The sequence below is a fragment of the Solea senegalensis genome, linkage group LG1 (assembly GCF_019176455.1).
Source record: "Solea senegalensis isolate Sse05_10M linkage group LG1, IFAPA_SoseM_1, whole genome shotgun sequence".
NCBI lineage: Eukaryota > Metazoa > Chordata > Actinopteri > Pleuronectiformes > Soleidae > Solea > Solea senegalensis.
The window spans coordinates 3791616-3816280 of NC_058021.1; the positions used below are offsets into that span (position 1 = coordinate 3791616).

Consider the following 24665-nt stretch of genomic DNA (forward strand, 5'->3'; position numbering starts at 1 on the left):
TAATTCTTATATATTCAACCCCCTTGTGTAGTTCACAATGGTGTTTAAGCCTATCAGCTCCTCGTGATCCCTCTGTGGTGTTTGGATCTTGTGTTGCACGGCATGTTTGTCATACTGTGTTGAAATCTGGTGAAGTGTATTTGAAACATGCACAAATTCAGTCTTCATCTTAGACGAGCAATGAGAATCAATAGTAGACACAGCGCTGCATCAAATTTGTAAAAATTGTGTGATCTGGTTGACACTATTCCGATAACGTACGAGCCTTAGAAAGCTGCCTGCTGATTGGCTACTGAGTTTTGGACAGGAAGTAGTCACAGGCTTAGAGTCCTCCAAAACTCAATAGCCAATCAGCGGGCACCTTCCTAAGACCCGCCCATAGTCAGAATCGCAAACAAAAAACCACAGCGCAAAGAACAAATCAGGGAGCGCAAGCACAATTCTGATCATTGTGAACAAAAAGTGTGTTTTCAGGCAAAAGTGTTGTTTGCTTCACGAAAAGTGTTGATGATATTGACACAAATCTAATTACATAGAAAAGTGGCTTAACTGTGACTTCTTTCCTACTTCCTCAGACTGAAGACATGGTGGGGGGCAATACATACTTTTTTCAAGAGGCCCAATATGTTTTAGTGGCGCCCCTGTTATCACCCAGGCATTAGGCATCAGTGGAGCATCCCAGGGTGAGCAGTGACTGCCACACCCCCGTGCACCGTTACCGCAGCAGCAGCGGCGGCAGTAGTTGGTGGTGGTGGTAGTGGTGTGATCATGTGACGCCTGCATTTCCGACACAACAATACAACACCGTGTCGGTCCACATCCACGCTCCCACTCGCTCTCTCTCCCCCTGACCCCCCCACGCCTCGCTCTCGGTATGGCGGACGGCGAGAGGTCCCCTTTACTGTCGGACCTTGGAGATGGCAGCGGTAACGGCGGCGTGTCTCCCGGTGCAGCGCCCTACGGTGTTCCCAACAAACCACAGAGTGAGTATCCATGGTTGCTACCGCTCTCTCCTCCTCATCCTCCTCATCCGCCCGGAGTTAGCCTAGCCGATGTTAGCCTCCACTGACTGGGCATTCTGCTTATCCTCGCTCGCTCAGCTGTGCTGGTGTCAAATAATCGCCCTGTTGTGACAGTGTATGTGCAGGATATGATGTTAACTACCAGATTATTAATCTGTGGGGGTTAAATATGGTGTAGTAACAATAACAGCGCATAAACTACAGGGAATCAGCGTTGTCCTAGCTAGCTAGCCAGCTAAGTAACCTAGCAACCGTGTTTAGCTGTCGCTTTAAAGACAGCTCTCATTCCTAATGTTATCACTGATGATTCATTTTATGTGCGACTCCTGACGCAAACTGTTGCGCATATTTTAGTAGCTCAGCGAGTACCAGTGTGCCTGTCAGCTGGGTGAATGCACCGGCTCAGCTAGTTAGCATCAGCTAGCATCAGAAAAACACCTGATGTGATTGACATGAGTGAGAGCCAGTGTTGTGGCAAAGCTGTTTTTTTAACATTGAATATTCACAGTTGCATATATCTGCAGTTACAAGTAAGACTTAAACTACTTATTGCATTCATGTGTGTGGGGTTTGTCAGTTGCAGATACTGTATCTGTACCTGGGCTGTTGCAGTTTCACATATCTACAATGTCATTATGACTAGTCACAATTCAAGTTTACGGAATCTTTTATAATCCTCATGTGAACATATTTACATTGTCCGTCCGTCTTAGATATCTTGGATTAATATTTCAGATGGTCATAATGACGTTGTAGATATCCACATTACAGGCGGGAATCACATGGTACAGTCCATGATAACAATAACATCAAAATTAAACATTTCTGTGATAATCAATGTATTGCAAGGCAGTCATATAGCAGTGCATCATGATATCTGTCTCACTGAAGAAAACAGAAAGTCCATGAAAAGTTAAATGTGCAGGATTTCTCAACATAGAGAACAAAATGCACAAGTTTTCCTCATTCATTTGAGCGCCTTCATTTGTTAATTAAGATATCCATTTTTGCTCTGGCGTATTGATTATTGTATCGCACACAGAAGATCACCAATCACCAAATCGATATTTTGACCCGCCCCTATAGAATTCGGTTCTAAATTGCAACTGAATTGTAGAGGTCTATAATGATGAACCCCATACACATGAATGGTAAAAGTAGTTAGAATCTTTCTAGTAAAAACTAAATAACAGATATTTGTACCTGTAGATGTTGACTAGACAAAATGCTGCAAGACAGCTGCAACCAGTGACAGCTCACACTGTAGGACTGTGTCTTTGGGCATTAATGGAAAAAGCATGAGAAATAACTCCTGATTAATTGTGTTTTGCCTGCAGGTCAGACTTGCCTTGTGCAGACATCAGTCCAACTCTTAATTTCTCAGAGACAAGGAATTGTTCTCTGACTCGCTGTTTTTTTTTTTGTCATGTTGTACATTGCAGATACTGCATTCTGAAAAAAAATATTAGGCTTGGAACTGGAGATGAACCCCTTATTGCTCATCCCAGGACTTCAAAGCAGACATGTATTATCAAAAATAAAAAATAAAGAAAATAGAGACCTATACTGTCCAGTATTCTCACTTAAGTTGCAGGGGAAAATATTTTTATTGCAGGGGAGGCTGGCAGAGAGAGTGCTGCACCACTTAAGTAACCTGCACGGATCAATTGTATGAAGTCTGGGAACCCGGCTGGAAATGTTTTGAATCTTTCTGTCCTCCTGCTGCAGGACTTTATAGACTTTACAAATTGTAAATTATACATTTATAAAATTATAAAGTGCACCAAATCATTTTTTTAGACAAAACACACATTTTTATGATGATCTGTTTTATTTATGTAATATTGTTTAATTTAATTGTTTAATTTAATTTAAGTTAAGTCATTCTGTGAATCATTTGTTATTATTCGTTCTTTTATAAGTTGGAGGACAAAAAGAATTGGCGTCATAATTCAGCCATTGGCTGTTCTGATCATCATTTAAGAGTTTTTTATTTGAGTGTGTTTTTGTTTTTTTAAGTCCTGTGCTGATTCTGTAATATATCAGGGCTTGTCTTGTGGTATAAATTAAAATCAGTAAAATATTGATAAATCTCATGTAGAGCAAGTAGGTAGTTGCATTTTATTTCCTGGTTTTTTGTGTGACCTGTTCATTTACACCTTCTTTCTTTGCTTTGCTGTCTCTTTTTCACACAAGCGCTCTTATTTGTTGAGAGTAATGCAGCTCAACATTCCTGGAGTGTTTTTCTTCCAAAGCTTCTTTCACTTGAAATCTTATTACCCTGTTAATCGCAATGTAAGATGTAACTAGTCATGGGAAGTGAGGCAACTCTTGTGACCGGGTTTTCCTCAACAATCCCTCATGTGTCACTGCTCCTACTGCTGTTTAATTCCTCATCCTGTTCATCCCCTATCAGGCTTCCCCCCCTTCCCCAGCCCAACTCAGCCCTCAGTGCTCCTCGGGGAGGATCCTCCACCCTACTCACCGCTCACCTCCCCCGAGAGTGGCAGTGCCCCTGTCATCAACTGCAGGGTGTGTCAGAGTCTGATCTCTGTGGAGGGCAAGATACACCAACATGTGGTGAAGTGTGGAGTCTGCAATGAAGCAACGGTAGGTTTCTAGAAGAATCTGTGCTAACCTACATGTAACACACTCGCATATATAGCGTGTTTATGTCGTATGCAACAGATGAAAATGGTTTAAGGGTTGTTTGACACAAAAATAGCTCCCATCTGGTTATAAATGAAAAAGTGTATGGTACACATACTAATGTAGATTAGTGAGGTTACTAATCAGCAGGTAAAGTTGCAAATATTGTGCATTTTCCTATCAGCCGTTGAACTTATATGTTATAGTTGGTTAATTAATTGTCAACAGTAAATGCAAAGGCACACCCTTCTCTTATTTTATGTTTTTATTATTTTTTTAAATTGTACGTTAGTGCCACATAAGATATGTGAGCCTATTATAACAGTGTGGCTCCTGCCTCAAAAGCCACTTGTGAGCTCAGGCTGTAAATAAACTGTCTCTGATGACACATGCACCTGCTGATTTACATCCAGAGGTGAGAGTTATTAATTGATTTCTAGATGAATCGTCAACTATTTTGATAATCGATTCATCGGTTTGAGTTTTTTTTCTCCATTATTATTAGGTTTTCTGATTTTTCAGCTTCTTAAATGCACATTTTTTTCTGGCTTCTTTGCTCCATATAACAAAGAATCCATTAAAACTGAACAATTCGAGAACATGATCATTTCTACCCTTTAAAAACACCCTGGACCTCTGGACCAAACAAGAGAACAATCGACAGATGAATTGATTATGAAAATAAACGTTAGTTGCAGCCTCAAAAACTGAACTTCTTCTGCTAATTGTGTAGTGCTCTGGTAGATGTGCTTCCTCTGCTGGTATAAATCTTAATAACACAGCACGTGCTGTCCAGAGAAATGACTTGTAAATGAAAGGAAACATTTTGAGTAATTAATTCATTAACAATCGGTTAAATTCGTAATGACATTGAACTGACTAATGGTTAATTATTAACATTAGTGGGAAGAAACACAAGTGTATAATTTAATGATAGTCAGAGACGGAAACTACCAGAAACAGGCCCAACAAGTTTGAGAGCGCTACACCAAAATTTGTTGCATGTCACAAAGGCATTCTATTCAATTCTAAAGTCTGTTAAAAAAAGACTTGGAAGTCTCCAAACATCAACTGTCATTGTGGCTCCAGCGACGGCACATCAAGCAAAAACTTACACAGAGTTTCTTTAATTACGCTAACTTTTGAAAAGAAGCACGTCAAGGCAGATTTAATGACAACATTTCGTTCGCTCCTTTGTCCACAGAAAAATATGTTAATGGTATGGAGGGTTTTTGACAGTAGCACAGTACATTGAACTCAGTAATGGGCTGTGGAGGCTCTCTGCTCTGTGACTATGCTTCACTAGCTGTGCAAATTAGCGTGCAGGCGGAAGAAGAAATATTGAATATAGCCAGGTAATAGGAGCCATTTTCAGATGGAGCCAGCATATGTAGATGTGCAGAAATGTGTCCAGGACCTGTTGTGACATGGACTGTTTGCCACAACCTTAATAAAACCTACAGGCGAGGCTGCACTTGTAGCTGATGAATGGGTTAATGTAGACATGTGTTCTCATACCACATGTGAAAGGTTCATCTTACATATAGAGGACCGCTGTGGGAAATTGGGTTGTTAAAAATGTAAACAGTGGCACAACCACACAAAGCACATCTTTTTATTTTAGAAAAGTTTCAACACAGATTAACATAATCACACATCTTTTTTTTTCTACCAAGAATAATCCTGGGAAAAAACAATGATATTCATACATTTGTGAAAGTTCTCCAAGTCATTCTGTCTTGAAGAGTCTAGATTTACACAACTGGGCTTTCTTGAATTTTGTTAGCATGTATGTGTGTGTTTTTGTCATAATGGAAAAAAAAAGAGGAAATTAAAGTTTCCGTCCTCCGTTTCCTCTGCAAGCTCAGACAATGGCTTTTATAAATGACTTTGGCCTAGTGTCGTGTAATCTAATCCAGTAAAACAGTTAAGAGTCTAATGCATACACATTACCTTGTACTAATTTGAGGAGAATATGCTTGTGTAATTGTTGTTTAACTTGGGGGACGGTTCATTATCAGAGGCAGGCTTTGAATCCTTCCTGTCCATTTGCCTCTTCTTCATGATTATCATGATGACAGTGATAATGAAGCAGTGCTGAACAAATATATGGCTTTGCAGCAGGCATTTAATAGCCTTTTTTCCCACAAAGTAAAGAAATGTACTACTCCACCAATTATTTAATTGATTATACCTTCAACTGCTTAATTGATTTGTGCTATGAGTTTCTTAAATGTAGATCTGGTTTCTTTGCTCTTTTAACGACAGCTAACTTACTATACTATACTTTTCTGACACTCTATGGGCCAAATGATAATCGATCAATATGGCAAACATCCATCCATCTATGTTCTACCGCTTTATCCTCCACATGAGGGGTGTGAGGGGGAGCTGTGCCAATCTCACCTGACATAGAGCAATAGGCGGGGTGCCCCCTGGACAGTTTGCCATTCCATCACAGGGCCCCATACTTTTTTTTAGTACCGGCTCTGGCAAGGTTCCAAGCGAGCTGAGGCGATACTATGCGCGGCGTCGTCAGGCTGCCGGCCACTGATTGGTCAGAGTGCCGTCACAGGAAGAGACGTCCGAGACAAGAATCAAGCCCAACAATGGCGAACTGTAGATCAGTTAAAAAGACTTAACAATCCTAAAAACATGGGTTAATCTCCCACAATTACCAGGGAAAGGTCTAAAATCTCAATATGTATTTATCGACAGCACTGCTGATCACAAGCGGCATCACAAACCCTGCCGCTGTTTTCATCATGGAGGAAGTACTGAACAAATAGTTTTTAAAACAACTGCTTTACAAGTCACCACTCACTCGTTTGTGTGTCGCATGTAAAACAAAGTCACGGCAGTTTCATGAAGCCGTGCAGTGATGACTCCGCCCACTTTGAGAAGTGGAAAACCCACCTAAACCGTGCCGTGCAGAGGGGAGGCGAGCTGGGACCATAGGTGGAAAAGGGGCTATAGAGACAAACAACCATCCACTCTCACACCTACGGTCAATTTAGAGTGTCCAATTTACCTGATCCACAAATCTGCATGTCTTTGGACTGTGGGAGGAAACCGGAGCACCCAGAGAAAACCCACGCTTACACGGCAGAAAAACAGTGGAGTTAAAGTGGCCTCTACTCCATTTGTCAAACGGCAACTTTGATATCACTGTGCTGTAATACCACCCCCGGGCTAATTATCAATATTTATCATGCAACTTCTTTCTGATATTTCTCACAATATGTTTCACAGAGTTCCTGTTAATTCTGGTAATTCAGGAATAAATGGGCTGTTGTTTAACCCTATTCTTATTCATTGCTCCACTGTGTTCTTACCTCTGGAACCGCCTCTGACTCCCTCTGCAGCCCATTAAGAACGCTCCAGCCGGGAAGAAGTACGTGCGCTGCCCTTGCAACTGCCTGCTCATCTGCAAAGTCACTTCCCAGAGGATCGCCTGTCCCCGGCCATACTGGTGAGGAATTCTTGTTGTGTATATATATATGTGTATATATATATATATATATATATATATATATATATATATATATATATATGTGTGTGTGTGTGTATATATATATATATATATATGTGTGTGTATATATATATTTATTTATAAATACACATATACATACATATATGTGTGTGTGTGTTTGTGTGTCTGCAAGAACATTATGTGTCTGTCAGTGAAGCAGAGGAAACAAGGTGCAGTGGGAGCAGTAGTTCCTCAATTAAGCCTCTGCTCCCAGTGCTGTTTACATGCAGTGCTCTGCTCAGTGAGCCGGACCAGGAAATAACAGCCTAATTAAACCAAGAGTTTCACTTGTTATTATAATGTGTATTTTATTCAAGGACAGGAATGGGGATTATGTAAAGGTTTTATTTAACAGGTTTTTATTTATTGTTGCAGCTCTGAACAGAATGACCACACACAGTCCTGTAGCATCCAAAAAAGGTCCAAACGTGCTCTCAATGCCACGTTAGTTTTTATTTCAGGGCGTAGAGAAGCATGACAGGTGTGCTGATTGATAAAATACAGTTCGGGAAAGAAAGAAAGATTTGTTTTCTTTTGTTGGGGAAACAACAAAAACTTTTTCTTTTTTTTAACGGGGTTGAGAGATGCTAATGTGTTGGGGATTTTTATTGTTGGAAACACAGGGCTGATGTCAGTGGAAAATGTATCGCTGTATTTGGCAGCTCCTCTGAACGTCACGCTGCCGGAGCCTTGTGTAATTGCTCCGAAAGATGCGATTCCTTGTTTACGCCTGGGGCATAAAATGTGCAAGAGCAAAAAGAAATTTATTTTTTTAGCCGTCTGTCTCTTTTAATTCTTGTAAATGTTCTGCTGCTATGTAAATATCCTATGTCATTTTAAACTGTACGTAACAAAATCTCAATGTAAATATCAGCCTCAGTGCAGATCACAAGGTTGTGCTCCGGGCTAATTAGCCTCTGCATCTTAATTGGGAGCAAAAATACTTTTGTGTAATATCACATCCTTTTAACTTTTAAGGGTTATTTCCTTTGGCACTTAGCACATTTATTGCCTTTTATACAAACATAGTATCTTTGTAATCTCCGTCTAAGCTTTGAAAAATAAATCTGTGGTTTGTTTCATTGATATTCTTACACTTTTAAATTTAGTCGATGAATTGGCTCGTACAGGACATCTAACTAACTATTAACATGTAACTTTTCTTTCTTCTTTCTATTTCCTGGGCAGTGGACGGAAGGTCGATTAAACAGCTGTGGGCTTTTAGATTTTATAGACCTTTTAAAAATCCACTATTGGTCGACTTCTGGAAGAGTTACAAACATTTAATGGCACCAGAAACACACTTTCACTTGTGTAGTTAAATCAGAAACTTCGGCTGAGGTCTGTGCTCTCTCTCTGAGTGCTTCCTCTCGTTGCATCGTGAAACCCTGCATGTTTCTAATCCATCTGTTCACAGTTTTCCGTGTTGTTGGGGTGGCCAAAAGAGGCTGTAAATATTCCTAATCACAGGCCACTTTTCCTGCTCTGGAGAGTTTACCTTCAGTGTCACAGTTTTGCAGTCACACGCTGACTAAATCAGACACATTGACATGCCGCTGCCTGATCAGTGACTCTGAGCTGTTGTGCTTGTCAGTGGAGGCAGGTTGTAGAAAAGCAAGCGTTAGTGCTAATGAGAGAGTTGGCTGCTGTGGATCTGATCTGTGGCCAGCCTTTTCTGTCGTCCCACACCTGCAGAATTTAAAAAAAAAAAAACACTCACGACAAGACGAGGCAGCAAATGTGACCTGAAAAAAATCAGTCTGGCGTCAGTCATGGCGTGGGTGCTGACTCTGTGTGTGTGTGTGTGTCTTTTCACAGTAAGAGGATAATTAATCTGGGTCCAGTTCATCCTGGTCCGGCCAGTCCTGACCCTCAGCCAGCCGGGGCTCGTGTCTCCTGTGGACACTGCAGCAACACCTTCCTGGTATGAAACTCTCTTTACTTAATGTGAATGAACTTCTTTTTTTCAGGGTTTGTTGTGACACAATTTCATGGAATAATTCAACATTTTGGGCATTTGCATGATAGCTTAGTTAAATTAAATGCTCACTTCCCAGGTGGCTCTGATACAGGAATGCCATTGATCTCAATTTGTAATACACACACACACACATGGTCCAAAATGCTTTAAAACTGGAGTTATTATTGAATAATTCCCTAATAACCTTTTGAGCGTAATGGAAATCAAGTGATCAAAGAGAGAATGAGACTTCTGCACCTCCTCTGGACCATGACCGGAGAGGTTGACCAGTGCACTACCTAACTAACTAGCTGCAAACAGACATGCTTTCAGGGAAAGGTTGCTATTCCAGCATCAGTAAGAACTGCAAGCAGAGCAAGGTAGAGTCGAAAAGAGAGCTGGACATTAAGCTCATTAAGCCCCTTGACACCGAGTGTATCGCAGACGACAAACTTGTGCAAGCGCACTCTGCGTTACCGTAATTACGCGACAATTTGTGCCATTAGAAAAACTCCAACTCCAATCAGCGTCTTTGTCAACAGAGAGGAGAGAGTTTGGAAAATGCCTGTAAATAGTTTAGATTTTTTGGCCTGTTTTTGGACATTGAGGCAAAAACTCAACAACAAATAACTACTGTGTTATAAAAATAAAACCTTTTAAATTGTCAATACACTATTTTAACGTGCAGTAAATTGTAAATAACTGCCAGATATTGAGTTATTCTGGAAAAATGGACAAAAGCACTTACTCACAGGACATTTTCTGGCCCTTTTTATGGTTAAAATAAGCAAAAAAAAAGTCCAGATGGACATTTTGGGCATAATAAAATGTTCCTGTTTTAACAACCATGGGATGTGATCAACAATATTTTTCTAGAGGTCCTGCCTACTACAGCTTTAATACTAAACAAAAATGAAGGCAATGTCCCTTTTTATAATAGCAAAACAAAACGATACAGTTAATCAAGCAAGTGAGTTCATTCTTGACCACCAAGTCCAGTGAATTATACAACAGATTATAGTCTTGGCTTCAACAGTCTGGACTTTCATCATCACAAAATCTATAAAAACACATCACGGGTTGTTGCTCTTCGCAGTGACACTCAGGCTTTGGCGAGAAGGAAAGTGGAACAAATTTGATCCGTGATGAAACAAAGACGGCTCCCTTTTCCCAGTGGTCACCCGTCAGCTGACTGTTAGTCACCAACATTCCTCTCTTCTCACAGTGCGACGGCTGCAATTCTCAGCCAGTTAATGGATTGTCTCAGTCTAAAGACGTGGATTTATTCCTGAATGTATTTCCTCAGTGACACATGGAACATGTCACAGCATTCAGATCAATCCCACGGGGGGAAAACTGACCGATTTCAGAAAAACAATCGTCTTTATTTGGGATCAATATGATATCATTTATCTCCAGCATAGATTTTCTGTTTATTCAGCTCTGCACTTTAAAACGCTTAGGTGCTGCTTGGGTTGCAAATGGGTGGAAAATTCCCGGTAGTTTTACAGAAACATTCCATGGGAACCTTTTGTTTGGCAATTTTGGAAATATTCCAAATAGCAAACATAGTTTTTTTTTTTTTAGAAGTCACCTGTGATGTCATGTGATGGAGGAATGCAAGGTGTGTGCAGGGGGGCGTCGCCTCAATAGCCCTGCAGTAAGTAGGGCTATGTGCCTGTGGTTGAGGAATCACAGAAGCGCATTGCATTCACCTAAAATAATTTATTTTAATTGCTCTGTTTTTACAAGATTTGTTTTTTTCGCTCCTCAATGGTTGCCATGCGCCTCCGTAGTGTCACGACATAGTCGGCCTGTATGCGTTTCAAGCACATCATTTTCCATCCATGAAGCATCCCGTATTTACTCAAATGATCTTGAAGAAACATTGAACAAACATCTCCAGCAGATCCCAGTGTCCAAAGCAAAGCAAAACTGGATTAAACTGGGACATCTTTGCTTTCAATTCAGCGATCAAGCTGGAAGCTTCTCCGCTATCTCATTCACTCGGACAAACTTCCTTTAGAAATGATTTTAGGTGAATGCAATACGCTTCTGTAAAGAATAGCATGAGCATGGATATTTAACTGCATTTCCATCAAATCAGACTGTTTTAGCCAAGATCATTCACCAGCAATATTCAAGTTCCCAACCTTCACGTTTGGAAATGTTCTATTTCATTAATGTTTATCCCCATAGAAAGTTTCCACTTTTGATAATTCTGGAGGATTTGTAAGCAGAGGTGCTGCACTTAAAGGCCACATAGACCGGAAGCTCCAATTAACACTGCGTTTGTGTGTGTGTGTATCTGCGTCATTACCTCATTTATGAAACCCTAAAGTTTCAGAACAAACAGTTCAGCCACTGCTGAGAAAATAGTGTTGTATTGTTTTCCTGGGCTCTGCGAAGCGGATCGGCACTTCCTTATTTTGATGTCGTCATCAGAAATCCTCACCACTCCTCTCACCACCGTAGCGCCTCCTGGTGCGGGCACTAGTCCGGGCACATCCGGTTGCGTACATTCAACCACAGAAGAAGAACTACTCTTGTTGTAGCTGCTGAGATGCAGAGCATCCACCGTGCCAGAGGGGGAGCTGTGTATCTGAGAGCTGGCCTATCTATTACGTCACTTCCAGGTACCTGGCCAATCACAGGACAGTGGGAAATCTCTCGTTGGCTGGCCAATCACAACACAGTCCACGTTCTGGGGGTGTGGTTTTGGTCTGAAACAGCGTGGCTGACAAGTGAGTCAGTGAGGAGATATTTTGATCGGCTCGTTTGCAGCGACTAGGAGGTTTTTAATCATGAAAACTAGTTAATATATGTATATTAGTATGTATATATACAGTATATATATATATACGTATATATAGATGTATATGTATATATATGTATATATATATATATATATATATATATATATATATATATATATATATATATATATATATATATATATATATATACACACTAATATATATACTATGTATGTATATATATATATATATATATATAAGTAGACCTCCATAACTAACATATATGTGTGATACAAGCATTCGATGTCACCTTTAAAGACTTAAATGGCAGGGAAAAGCTACACAGATTAAGTTAGGAGAAAACTAACATTGTCTTACCGCGTTTTACTTTTAAAGCCCCTAATTTATTACTTTTATCAACTCATACAGCAGTCAGTGGAAAATTGCCACGTCAGTACAAACTGTAAAAGCTCTGGCGGGGGTCTCCACCCCACCTGTCTCTTTGAATAATACAAACAGTAAAAGACACAACCAATAAAATCACATTCACTGGAGGGAGCAAAACAAAATGCAATCAAAAAGTTTTTGAAGGGGTGATGAATTACCGAGCAAAGCAGCGGAATAATAAAACTGCTTTGGCATTCGCCATTTTCTATGCTTCCATCATCTGTTGCTGAAATCCCCTGTGACGGTTTCGGGAGGCCTCGTGTGAAATGTACCGTTGCACAAGCAGGAACGTGAATTATTGAAAAGCGGGAAAACTATTGCACTCAACCAAGTAAATAAATGTTGAGTTATTGGTGTCGATCAATAGTCCTATAAACCCTCGTCTGATATATTCTGGCCGTTGTGTGCTAACAGAGAGTGACATTTTTTTAACTGGCTCCTCTTTAACAAAGCGTGGGACAGTTAGAAGATGGTTTAGATGTACGGGGGAAAGGAAGAAAGGTGGCACAAAAAAAGGGCAGACTGGAGTTGTGATGGATGGCGGATGAAGGGTGTTTAGCATTCAGTCGGGCCGTTCTCATGTGTTTTAAAGACACGGCAGATGAATGAAAGTACAATCTGCCCCGGGCGGCTTTGCAGTGATCCTTTTGTCACAGATCTAGTGATTGTGTTTTCCGTGCTTCTCACACCGCGCTTCCTTGAGAAGAAGGATGTGCAGCGTGTTGTCGAGGAGCGCGCCGCACCTTACAAACGTGCCCCAGTGGTAGGGAGGCAACAAATGTCAGCGCTCCCTGAGAGAACACCGTTTGACTTTGGCTATATTGACGTATGTGGCGTGCGGCGCCTGTTAATGTGTCATCAGTCCACCTGAAACTGCAGCCAATTTATTTTATCTTCATAATTGATTCACCTTTCGATTGTCTTCTCGATTAATCGAATAATTGCGTGGTCCACAAAATGTCAGGAAATGTTGATCAGTGTTTACCAAACCTGGAAATGATGATGTTCTCAAATGACTTTTGTCCGTTTTTAATGATTTTTTTTTTTTGTTATGTGGAGCAAAGTAATAATATGTCATAATATGTATATAAAGTCATTAATGAAAGAAAAGAGGCAGGAGAGAATATAGATTTTTTTTCTTTATTCTTAAAAAAAAAAAATTATATATATTATATAATATATATATATATGAACCAAATCATATCTTTGAGTTCTAATCCTTTAGTTGATGTTTTGATTGTATCTGAAACAGCGATACTTGTCCCTTGAAGCTGATAAACGTACGGCATTTGTTGGTTTTTGGCTGATTATGAAGCTTAAATCTTTGTCATTTCAGTGGACAGAGTTCACAGACCGGACGCTGGCCAGGTGCCCACACTGCAGGAAAGTGTAAGTAGCTGTAAGCGATTTATCAAAGACATCACCTCATTCTCTGTCTACTTTTACAGATTAGATTTCCTTCTTCTTTTTTTTTTTGCTGTCATCTGAGGTTTCTCATAGGGGAAAAACTATCCGAGTGAGCAGACGGTGTCTTTTTAAATATCTGAACACAATTGAATTGAACTTTCTATTTCCTGTTTGTCTCCTGTTGAATCTCCACACATGTGTTCTTCTGTATGTTCTGTGCCACACACTTGACTCTTTGAGTTAAGTTTATGGGTATTTATATACCAATTACTCTGGCAGATTTTTGCAATGATTTCAATTAATATTTGACTATTATTTATATAAGCAAACACACACATTATTGCTCTCAGAAAATAAATGCTGCACTAAAACTTCTTTTTCTTCATCTAAAACTTTATTGGACAAAGTTTTCTTTGTTCATTTATTTAATTTAAACTTGTGTATAAATGTGAACTTTATTTTTATTGATTTAAAAAATGCCCACTTCATATTTAACCTTTATTCACAGAGTCACATTCGGATAGATAGCAAATGAATGATGGCAGAATTCCATTTCGCTGTTTCATGGTTCCTGGAATTGTGTATTCTCCTCCCTCACACTGTCACACCGTCATGTTTTACTGGGACACTTGAATAAAACAGACGCTATTAATAATCTAGACCATTCAAAATGGCTGCTGTGAAAAACACAGGCTCACATTACTTACGTGTGACATTTCACTTTCTTCCCTCTCAAACCTGCAGCTCCTCCATTGGTCAGCGGTATCCCCGGAGGCGGAGCTTGTGGTGTTTTCTACTCTGCTTGCTATTTAGCATTTCAACCGCTGGTTTGATGGTGAGTGTGAGACGAGATTATGAACTGATCAATAACTGATCTTTTATCCCCGTCTTCTTTTTTGGTATTTCCTGTTTGATTTATAAAACAAGTGGAAACAGTGGGATTACACAATAAAACAGCTTTTATAGGTAAGTGGGAGTAAATGAGGAGTCTAAAAATAAACATGGAGGCAGGGGAGAGGAAATTGGATGGATAATCCACTCTGCTTCATGAACAGCAGAGGGCGCCAGATGAACACGAAAGAGAGTGACTCAGTGACGGCAGCAGAAGTGTAATGTACGTGATATCAGATGTTCTGCACACTTTTCATCGTGAAAAGTGGGGTGAAAGCAGGTGTTTTCGTAGTTTGAAAATGGAATTTGTGTTCTAAACCCAATGAAGAAACAGGGGAATAGTGAATTTCCTCACCTAATGTCATTTTTAGGTACAAAAGCAAGGATTCTAAACACAAAATCAATTACAAAATCAATAAAATAGACATAAAAGGACAAAAATCAATTGATTTAAACCTGGGACGATGTCACTTTTTTCTGATACTGATATCACAAACTCGAATGTCTACTGATATTAGTCAGGTACAGTCATTTAAAACTTCTATGTAGCTATTAACAACACATTTATGCTGAGCCGTTTCAAAGACATCATTCTCCAACTGTGTCACAAATGTGTGTTCTCCTAAAAAGAAGAAATAAACAACCGAATCATGACTCGGCTAAAATGCTTTGGCTGATTTTTATATACGTGAAGAATGCAATGTATAGGAATCTTTGAATGGTTTCGGATTTTCCATTTGTATCTGACCGATATCCGATCCAGTGCTTTTGACCGATACCGGTTCCCGTCCCTGATTTGCACCTCAAACAAATATCAAGGAGGCGTTTCTAACCTGCTCTACAATATCGACAACGGAAACCAAAAAACAAATGGAATCAGAAAAGATGAAGAGGCGGAAATTCACGAGAGTAAATGCTTTGAATATGAACAACTGACCAAGTCGTTTGGATGTGTTAACCTTCACACAAGCACGGAGGGAAAATATGACTCAGTCCTGACGAGAAATTCTTTCACAAGGTCGAGTGGAATAATGACATGAACATTTAAAATGGACTGTAGTTCAGTTTAGTCACTTTTAAAAGCAGCATTTCCAGTGCTGCTGATTTGTGTGTGTTTGTGCATGTGCACATTTTCTTTTACATTAAAACACCCGACAGTCTACAAAAGTACAAGAGACTGCCAATTACTGTGAAATGCACCAGGAACAAGCACAAAACAGTACTCGCCGCTAGTCCTGGACTTCATGATTTATTCTCCATGTCACCAAATACTTCTGAATCCAGGGTTCATTATATTTTTCTTTCACTTTTTATATTCATTTTTAGCTCTGCTCTGTGTGACTTTCAAATCCTTCAAACTCATATTTCCACGTTCTGAGAAAATCCCAGTGGGTCCTCTCAAAGTCATTTCTGCCGTCTTCATTAAATAATTTTCTTACAAGCAGCTTCGGCAGCGGCGCACTTCATACTTGATGGAAAACACATTTTCCCCGCTGCTACTCATTCTTTAGTGTGAAATAAGAGTTCTCACATGAGAAATAGTGTCATTGCGTCAGCGTGGTGCAGGTGCATTAATCCCTCACTGTGGATGCATAGTGTTACGTTGTCTTTGTGAAGTTCCTGTGTTGGATTATTAAGACGTCATTTTTGTTTTTTTATTATTGTTTATTTTATTATTTTGTTTTTATTGTTATTTTTTATATTATTAAATAGTCGTTTCATCAGATTTTGAGCTCGGACGTTAGGTTCCTGCCACATTTCCATGTCTCCCTTTATGTTGAATAGACAATCCTTGCTATCTGCCCCTTTCATGACGACAGAGAGTTCAAGTTGTGTGTGATTGTATGAGGTATTGGCTCATTAACACGGGTTTTGCAGAGCTCGCTGCTGAGAGCGCTGCTGTTTCTGTGAACTAGTATGGGACCCGGACATCCAGCCTGACTGATAACATGGCTGCAGGCAGGGACTGAAGGTAAAACAGGATTTTAGCCACATCAGCACATGTAGATTTTACAAAGTGAGTCTTCTGTTAAGTCTGCAATATCTGGGGAATATTTTTTCCCCCCTCCTTTATCTCATTGTTAGACAGCCCTTCTTTCCTTTTTGGAAACTTAAGTTTGTGAACTGCTCACTCTCCCACACCAAAGTCCATAGAGAAAATTAGTGGTTTTCAGTTTACGTGAATACACTGCTACCTTGTTTGGTAACTGTTTGTCAATTAGTTACATCCAAACAAAGAGTGTCTAAGACTGAAGTCACAATATATCACATTTCAACTTATTAATGGAGTAGGCAGCGGATTAACAAGTCCTGTGTGCTGTGACTTAAAATATCAGACTTTCTCTGTAGGATTTGGTGCAGGGAGTCTGTTGAAGAAGGTGTTGTTTTTATAAATGACAATTCTTGTTATCAGTGAGACCCAAGAGTCTCGCAGAAACAGCAGTTGGTGTTAATTAGGGACGGGCGTGAGTAATTCATTATTTACTTGATTATGAAAAGTTGATTGGTTACTGTGACTATTCATGGCCTACATCTATTACCACAAGGTGGCAGCGGCATTAAGCGTTTAGTTGGTGGACTTTGTGTGTCTGCAGAAGTGCTGAAATTTACAAGGTTTCTTGAATGCATCTTGTTAGCTGCTCACAATGGTTCTACCCTGGCATTACTTTAACTAGTTCTCATGTGCTGAAGTTTAGAATATTTGAATAATACCACTGAATATTTGAATAGACTTTTTGCTCCTGTTGGTACTGTGTCAATACCTCCTACAACCACACTTAAAGAAACTGAACTATCCCGTGTAAGTTGCTGTCAGCGATGTTAACTTCCAGTCTGTTGCTCATGTTTGGGGAGGAGGTGGGGAATTTATTTACCGACAAACAGCCAAAATTCATGTCTTGGCTCCTGATTGGATCAAGTGCTGTGGGACACTGGAAGTGTATTGACGTTTCTCGTAGATTTACAGTCGGAGCCTGACACTGAAAGACTCTGAATGTAGAGATATTTAACTTGAGTGTTTTGCTGACCGCTGCTTAAATCAATCAATCAATCAATAAATACGATGAAAATGATTGCGAGCTAGTCCTGAATGGATTAAGCATGTTTTAACATCACCGTGTTCATCTTTAATCAATGGAAGTCACTGGAGACTCTACTGGGATGCGGTGCACTTTAAAACATCATAAATGGGTCAGATAATGAATAGAAAAGACATAATTATAGCTTTTGCTCCCTGGTTCCTTGCATTTAGTCTGGTTTGAGCCAAATTGGTTCATTATAATCATCAGAATGTGCTTGCAGTCCTCCTTTTTTTTTTTTTTTTAAGGGCTATAAAGCATCATCTGAATTTCTAACATCCGCCTGTGTTTGTGTGTGTATGTCTCCCCAGGCTGGAACGTGGGTGAAGGCTCAGACCTACCAGGGGATCTATGCCTCATGGGCCGTGCTGCTGCTCCTGGTTCTTGTTACCTTAGCTCGGGCCTTTTACTGGGCCTGCATGAGGGTCAGTCATCCCCTCCAGAACTTCACATAGGGCCTCCTCATCCTCCTTCAACTCTCTGCAGCACTCTTTTCTCAACCCACCAGGCAGGAGGAAAGATGACTTAAAAAAAACAGAATATTTATTTAAAGCCAATTCCAGAAAGAAATCGTTCTCCTCTTCCTCTCGTTCCTCCCCCTTTTAGTCAAATGTGTTTCTAAAACTGGACGGTGGTCGCTGCGACCACTGTATATCTACTGGTAATTATGATGATGCGTATAGCCTAATGTACTGTCGATCTATTCTAAACTTGTGGCCAGTGTGGGGTTCATTTTAACATTTTTAACACGTCCTCTTTCCTTCTTTTCTTCCCCCCCCCCCGTGCTCTTATCAATTCTGGCTTTAGTCTGTGGCACATTTTGTTGCACTCTGGCAACTTCTAAGATGAGGGCTTCAAGTTAAGTTCACTTGTTTTTGGGCCAATATATTTGTCCCTGCTCAGTCCTGATTCATTCAATATTAGGTGTAATAATCCAGGAATTTAACTTTTTTATTTTGTGAACATGGCAGAAGGTGTATATATAAATATATATATATATACATACATATATAAATATATATATGTATATGTATATATATATATATATATATATATATATATATATATATATATATATATATATATATACGTATATATATAAATATGTATATATATATATATATATATATATATGTATAAATTGATGCCAGCAGCAGACAACCAGAGTGATCGGAGGGCCATCAGTCTCCTATTGTGAGTCAAAAGATCAAGTAGGTGTTGAAATGTGTCTGAAAAATTGAATTCAGCAGAATGTGAAGGTAGGCTATGATGTGTCTGAACACGGTGTTTATGCTGAATTATCCCCTGGGACTGACTTTGATCCAAAGCAGCTTGAAAGCCTTAAGAAAAAGAAAAAAATGGAGGTGTGATAGAAGGATTCAGCGCACACACACACGCACGCACGCACATATAAACACACACAGCCACATGAATACATACAACACACATCAGAAAGAGAACCGCTCAGAAACTAGTTTGTAGAAAAGAAAAGCCAGCCTCTCTCTTCTAAGACGCGCCCACCAACAGAGTTCCTCCATGTGGTTGCTTTTATAGTAAAGGAAAAATAACCCATTTCTGGAGCAAAGTTGCTCTTTTACCCGCGTAAAGACGCACATGTCAGTGTGACAGTGTTTTGGCAGAAATAGAGCGGATGATATCCAGGTCAGGGTAAGGAAGGAAAATTATTATGTATAATGGGTTTTTCTTGGAGACCAGGCTGAAAACGTACAAATTCTTCTAGTTTGTTATTTTTGACCAAATCCACAACTGAAACTTTTATTTTATCAAAATGGAGCTTTTTTTTATTTTTTATTAGTTTTTATCTCTACAAATATTTCTCTCCAATTAGCATAACCCGTCTGATTTCCCAGAGACTTTAATTATAAATCTGTAAACACAGCACCATTGTTTTGGAGTTTGGCTCTTCAAAAACAGCGAGTCGTGAAGCAGAGCCGTTTGATTTCCAGACGTCGATATCTGACTTCTCGTACGCTCAGAAGAACCCTGTGAGTTCGAGCAGAGTTTTAGCTTTTGTTTTTTTTCTTCTGACAGACTGCGCCGTAATTGTCATGGGATGAAGCTAAGAGCAGAATTTTATAAGCCCGTCTGCATGTTCTGTTCATGCAGCATGGAACCGTGAAGAAAAGAAATCACTCAAGCTTAGAAATCCACTACTTTAGACCTTTGTCTAGCTTTCAGTAGAAAAACATTAAAGTTTGAATGAATTAGTCTGAAATGATATGAATGCTTAACTCTGCATTGTGGGACCAGTGGAAGTGAAAACAGACACTATTATCATTATTATTATTATTATTATTATTATTGTTGTTATTAAAGAGGGAGGTTGGTCCTGAGTCTCAAACTCGTGGCCCATGGGCCACATGTGGACCGTCAAGTCAAGTTATTCGTGTATATTTTTTTATTTTGAACTTTTATTGTGGTCTATATGTTGTTCTATATGAACACAGACACTTTTATTTTGAAATTCTGTGAAATATCTCCTATTTTACTACTACCAGGGTTGCAAAAATGAACTAAAGTTCCCAATCCCATGGAATCTTAATGGAAATGTACCTCTTTGCAACCCTAACTCCTCCTATTATTATATCATGATATAATTTTAAGCTCATTGCTCACCCGTACTGAAAAGTTGCATTTATTTTCCCCTAGTGGCCAGCTGAGATGCTTGGTCATTTGAGTTTAAGATGCCCTGGCGTAGACCTTGGGAATATTAATGAAGGGGGGGAAAGCTCCGCCCACTTGTCAGAGTTACACATCAGCCATAATAGGCCAGTAACAAAAAAACACACTACACGTTACATTCTCACTGTGGTGACATTTCTTCTCGTTATAATCAATGTATTATATTTCTGTTTTTATTGTAAATATACTTGTCGTTCATGTACGATGTAAGTGACCGCGCACTCCGAGCTTAACACTACTGCTGTGATTGCTGCTGCTGCTGACGTTTTTTGTTTCTGTTGTTTTTACGAAAGGTTATTTTCGCAGCTCGTCGCCCGTTTCTCGCGTTTTCATGATTTGACAACTACTAATACTGCGACTACTAACCTAATACGCCTCCGGACGCTCGGTCGTGTCCACGCTGTCGTCAACTCCAGCAGAAACATCGCGGCGGAATCGCATTCCAAAGTGACGCCATTTCTCTCTCTCTTACACACACACACACACCCTGCACCTTATACAGTAGTGAGAAAAACTGCATACAACAAGTAAGATGAGATGAAGTTTTCCTGCTCGACTGAACCGAGGTCATAGAAATGTCATGTTATTTATTATGCACGCTGCAAAAAGGGCCATTTCAAGAGTCCAGTCATTTAAAAAAAAAAAAAAATTAAGCTTTGTTTGTGTTTTTTTTAGACATTTTCAAAGAGCACTGAACTCTATACGACTTTAATTAAAATAAAGTCACATATCGTGAGTCGTAAAAACACAGTGCCTTGAACTTGTGTTTACTAAAATACTGTAATCCTGAGAACATCGTTGCTACGCAACAGCTACGCTAGCTTGTGTGTGTGTGTGTGTGTGTGGGGGGGGGGTAATATTAATGTAATGCAAGGAATTAAGAGACAGACGGGAAGGATTCCGAACTTTAGAAGCCGGAGAAGTCACGCAGAGAGGCGGCAACAATACATACAACTGTCTTGCAAGGAAGAAATGTTAGGAAAAGAGAAACCGTGTATTTGTTTGTATCGCCACCAGAATCTAAGAATATCCTTCTTGGCCAAGGCCTGTCACCATAAGCCGTCTTACAATGTTCCTGTTATGCTGCTTAAAGAAAAAAAAAAAAGAATCTAAAATGTCACAGCTTGTACCTTTAATCTGGGCGGTGGTTTCTGTGTTTTTACGACTCACGATATGTGACTTTATTTTAATTAAAGTCGTATAGAGTTCAGAGTTGTTTGAAAATGTCTAAAAAAAACACAAACAAAGCTTAAGATTTTTCTTTCCTTCCTGGCATTACTTTAACATTGCCCGAGAAGTCGACTGGTGTTAGTGCCACTGCTGTTGCCTAGCAACAGTGTTCTCATGACTTAATCATTTGAACAAGAGTACATGTTGTGTTTAAAAACTTCCGATTCATGTAATATGGCGTTCAAACGGGGCACGAGGCACCAACAGCCTGTCACTCTCCAAGTATGATTGACCCAAGGGCATTTTTGTTTTAGTTTAAACTCGTATGTTTATTGCATTCATTTTTAAGACTGTGAAAGACTCGAGATGACTCGTCGAAGTGGACCTTTTTGTCGCGGAGGATTGATCGTGTTTTATCCATGACTGCAGAAAAAGAAAACCATCATGTTAATGCCACTAATCAAGACGCTGGCTGATTCTCTTTTCAGAGTTTGTTTACACACAATTAAAGACATGATGATGTGAAAAACAAAATGGCGGAGGCCAGTGATTTTCTGTTTTTTACCGACATACAGGATCTGATGACGTGATGAATGCCAGTATATTTCTCTATTTAAATTCACGTGGTCATTAAGATAAGAGTCCTTTATTTGTTATAGCAGCAAGACAGTAAAGATAATAAATAATAACCAAATAAAAAAAAGGAAAAAATCTCTATCTTATCTTATTACAAATAAAAAATACTAGTAGTGTTATGAATTTTATTAGATTCAGTTTTTCTTATTTAACACAAAGTCCTGCACAAGGCATCTTACAGAGTGAGACCATGACCTTTATAATATGAGAGGAAAAACTCAAAGGCTCTGACCATGAGGTAGTGTTTGGTTACAGTGCAGAGAGAGGAGAAAATATTCTCTTTTAACAGGATGAATCGCGCAACAGAGCCGCACTCCAGGTTGACCAGTAGGGTTGAAAGCGAGAGAAAGTATTACGGGCCGGGGAAGAGAATAAAAAGAGGCCAACGCAGGGGTTCAGGGCTCCAGATAAGTCTGTAACTATAGAAGCTTTATGAAAGAGGAAATTAAAGACGACTGTAATGAAGACATAGTGTCTGCCTCACCCATGTTACGATGCAACGATGACATGTCTGATAAAGATATTGAATCAAACGTTTCAGAAGCTTAGTCTAGTCTTGTAAAGTGCAATTTAAACTGTTTAACCATTCCTAATTTTCTTCAGGTTGGCAACCCTATAGCTTAACCATATCTGTAAGCCAACTGTTCAACTATCTCCACCATGGAGCCTCATTGCTTTTAGCCAAGTTGTGTGTCAGTTACTCTTCGCTAGCAGCCTTACTCAGCTTTATCCTTTAACTACTTAACCTGCTTTAACTCAGTTACCCATAACAAACCATTTCCACCATGTATTTTATGACATTGATGAACAAATAAACCGTTTTGACAGTTTCTTAGGCTACAGTTAGCTCCTGTGTTTTGTGATTAAGCTATGCCACAATATTAGGCTATTTTTGATTTTCAACCTAGAACCAACTATTAGCCAACTGTTCATTATTTCCATTATGGCGCCTCATTACTTTTATCAGTTACTGTTAGCTAGCAGCCTTACTCAGCTATATCCTTTAACCACTAAACCTGCTTTAACTCAGTTCATTTATTACCCATAACAAACCATTTCCACCGTGTATTTTGTGACCTTGATGAACAATTAAACCATTTGGCCATTTTGACACTTGGTTAACTTGAAAGATCTTAGCCTACAGTTAGCTCCTGTGTCTTATGATAGCATTTTCTTTGTTCATATGTAAACATGTGACTGTCTTGTGGTCAAGCTATGCCACAGTATTAGGTTATTCTTGATTTTAAACCTAGAACCAACTATTAGCCAGCTGTTCATTATTTCCAACATTGCTTTTAGCCAAGTTGTGCGTCAGTTACTGTTAGCTAGCTAGTTAGCTAGTCTGACTCAGCTATATCCTTTAACCACTAAACCTGCTTTAACTCAGTTCATTTATGACTCATAACAAACCATTTCCACCGTGTATTTTGTGACCTTGATGAACAAATAAACCATTTGGCCATTTTGACACTTGGTTAACATGAAAGATCTTAGCCTACAGTTAGCTCCTGTGTCTTAGGATAGCATTTTCTTTCTTTTAAACTTGGTGTTCATATGTAAACATGTGACTGTCTTTTGGTTAAGCTATGCCACAATATTAGGTTATTCTTGATTTTAAACCTGGAACCAACTATTAACCAACTGTTCATTATTTCCATCATTGCTTTTAGCCAAGTTGTGTGTCAGTTACTCTTAGCTAGCAGCCTTACTCAGCTTCCACTTAACCTGCTTTAACTCAGTTCATTTATTATCCATTACAAAACCCATTCCACAGTGTATTTTATGACCTTGATAAACAAATAAACCATTACAACCATTTTGTTATCCGTGACACTTGGTTAAGTTAAATTTGTGTCTTATAATAGCTTTTTCTTTCTTTGAAATGTGGTGTTTGTATGTAAAAATGTGACTGTCTTGTGGTTAAGCTACGCCACAACATTAGGTTCACGATTTTAAACCTGGAACTGCAACTCTCCGACGGTACATTTGCAGATAATGTTGGAAACTGAAACGTGTGATTACAGCTGTCATCCAGTCCGTTAAATATGGCTGTTCCTAATTATTAAATGAGACAAATTACCATCCTGTTTTTGCTGAACCTGGAAAACTCAAATTATATAACCACTAATTTGAAGCTTGGTGTCACCGTTCTCTTAAAATAAAACAAATTAGCTTTTATCTTCATTTTTTTTTTTTCTTAATTCCAAGACAATGCTGGAAAAAAAAAAATCATTTTTTTTGCACACACGTCTGGGCCTCTGTCAGCCTCTTGAGTTTCCTGCGGATATATTTTTTTCCTGGACACAAAGAGATAGAGGGATTAAGGACACTGAGAAACCTTTCAGAAACCACAGCTCCCTGTAGAGCAGCAGAGACCAGAGAGTGAAAGGGGGGGAGGAAAGTAGTGCTGAAAAC

The 24665-nt window shown here is 39.3% G+C and overlaps 1 protein-coding gene across 1 annotated transcript; it reads left to right on the forward strand.

Annotated features, from left to right (window-relative positions):
• The first annotated feature begins 688 nt into the window (after positions 1 to 688).
• Positions 689 to 18719, forward strand: pip4p1a (phosphatidylinositol-4,5-bisphosphate 4-phosphatase 1a). Its single transcript, XM_044014024.1, has 7 exons — positions 689 to 983; positions 3439 to 3632; positions 7037 to 7143; positions 9022 to 9127; positions 13703 to 13755; positions 14518 to 14608; positions 18053 to 18719. The coding sequence occupies exons 1-7, from the start codon at positions 875 to 877 to the stop codon at positions 18194 to 18196; spliced, it is 804 nt and encodes a 267-aa protein (XP_043869959.1). The 5' UTR covers positions 689 to 874; the 3' UTR covers positions 18197 to 18719.
• The last annotated feature ends 5946 nt before the right edge of the window (positions 18720 to 24665 follow it).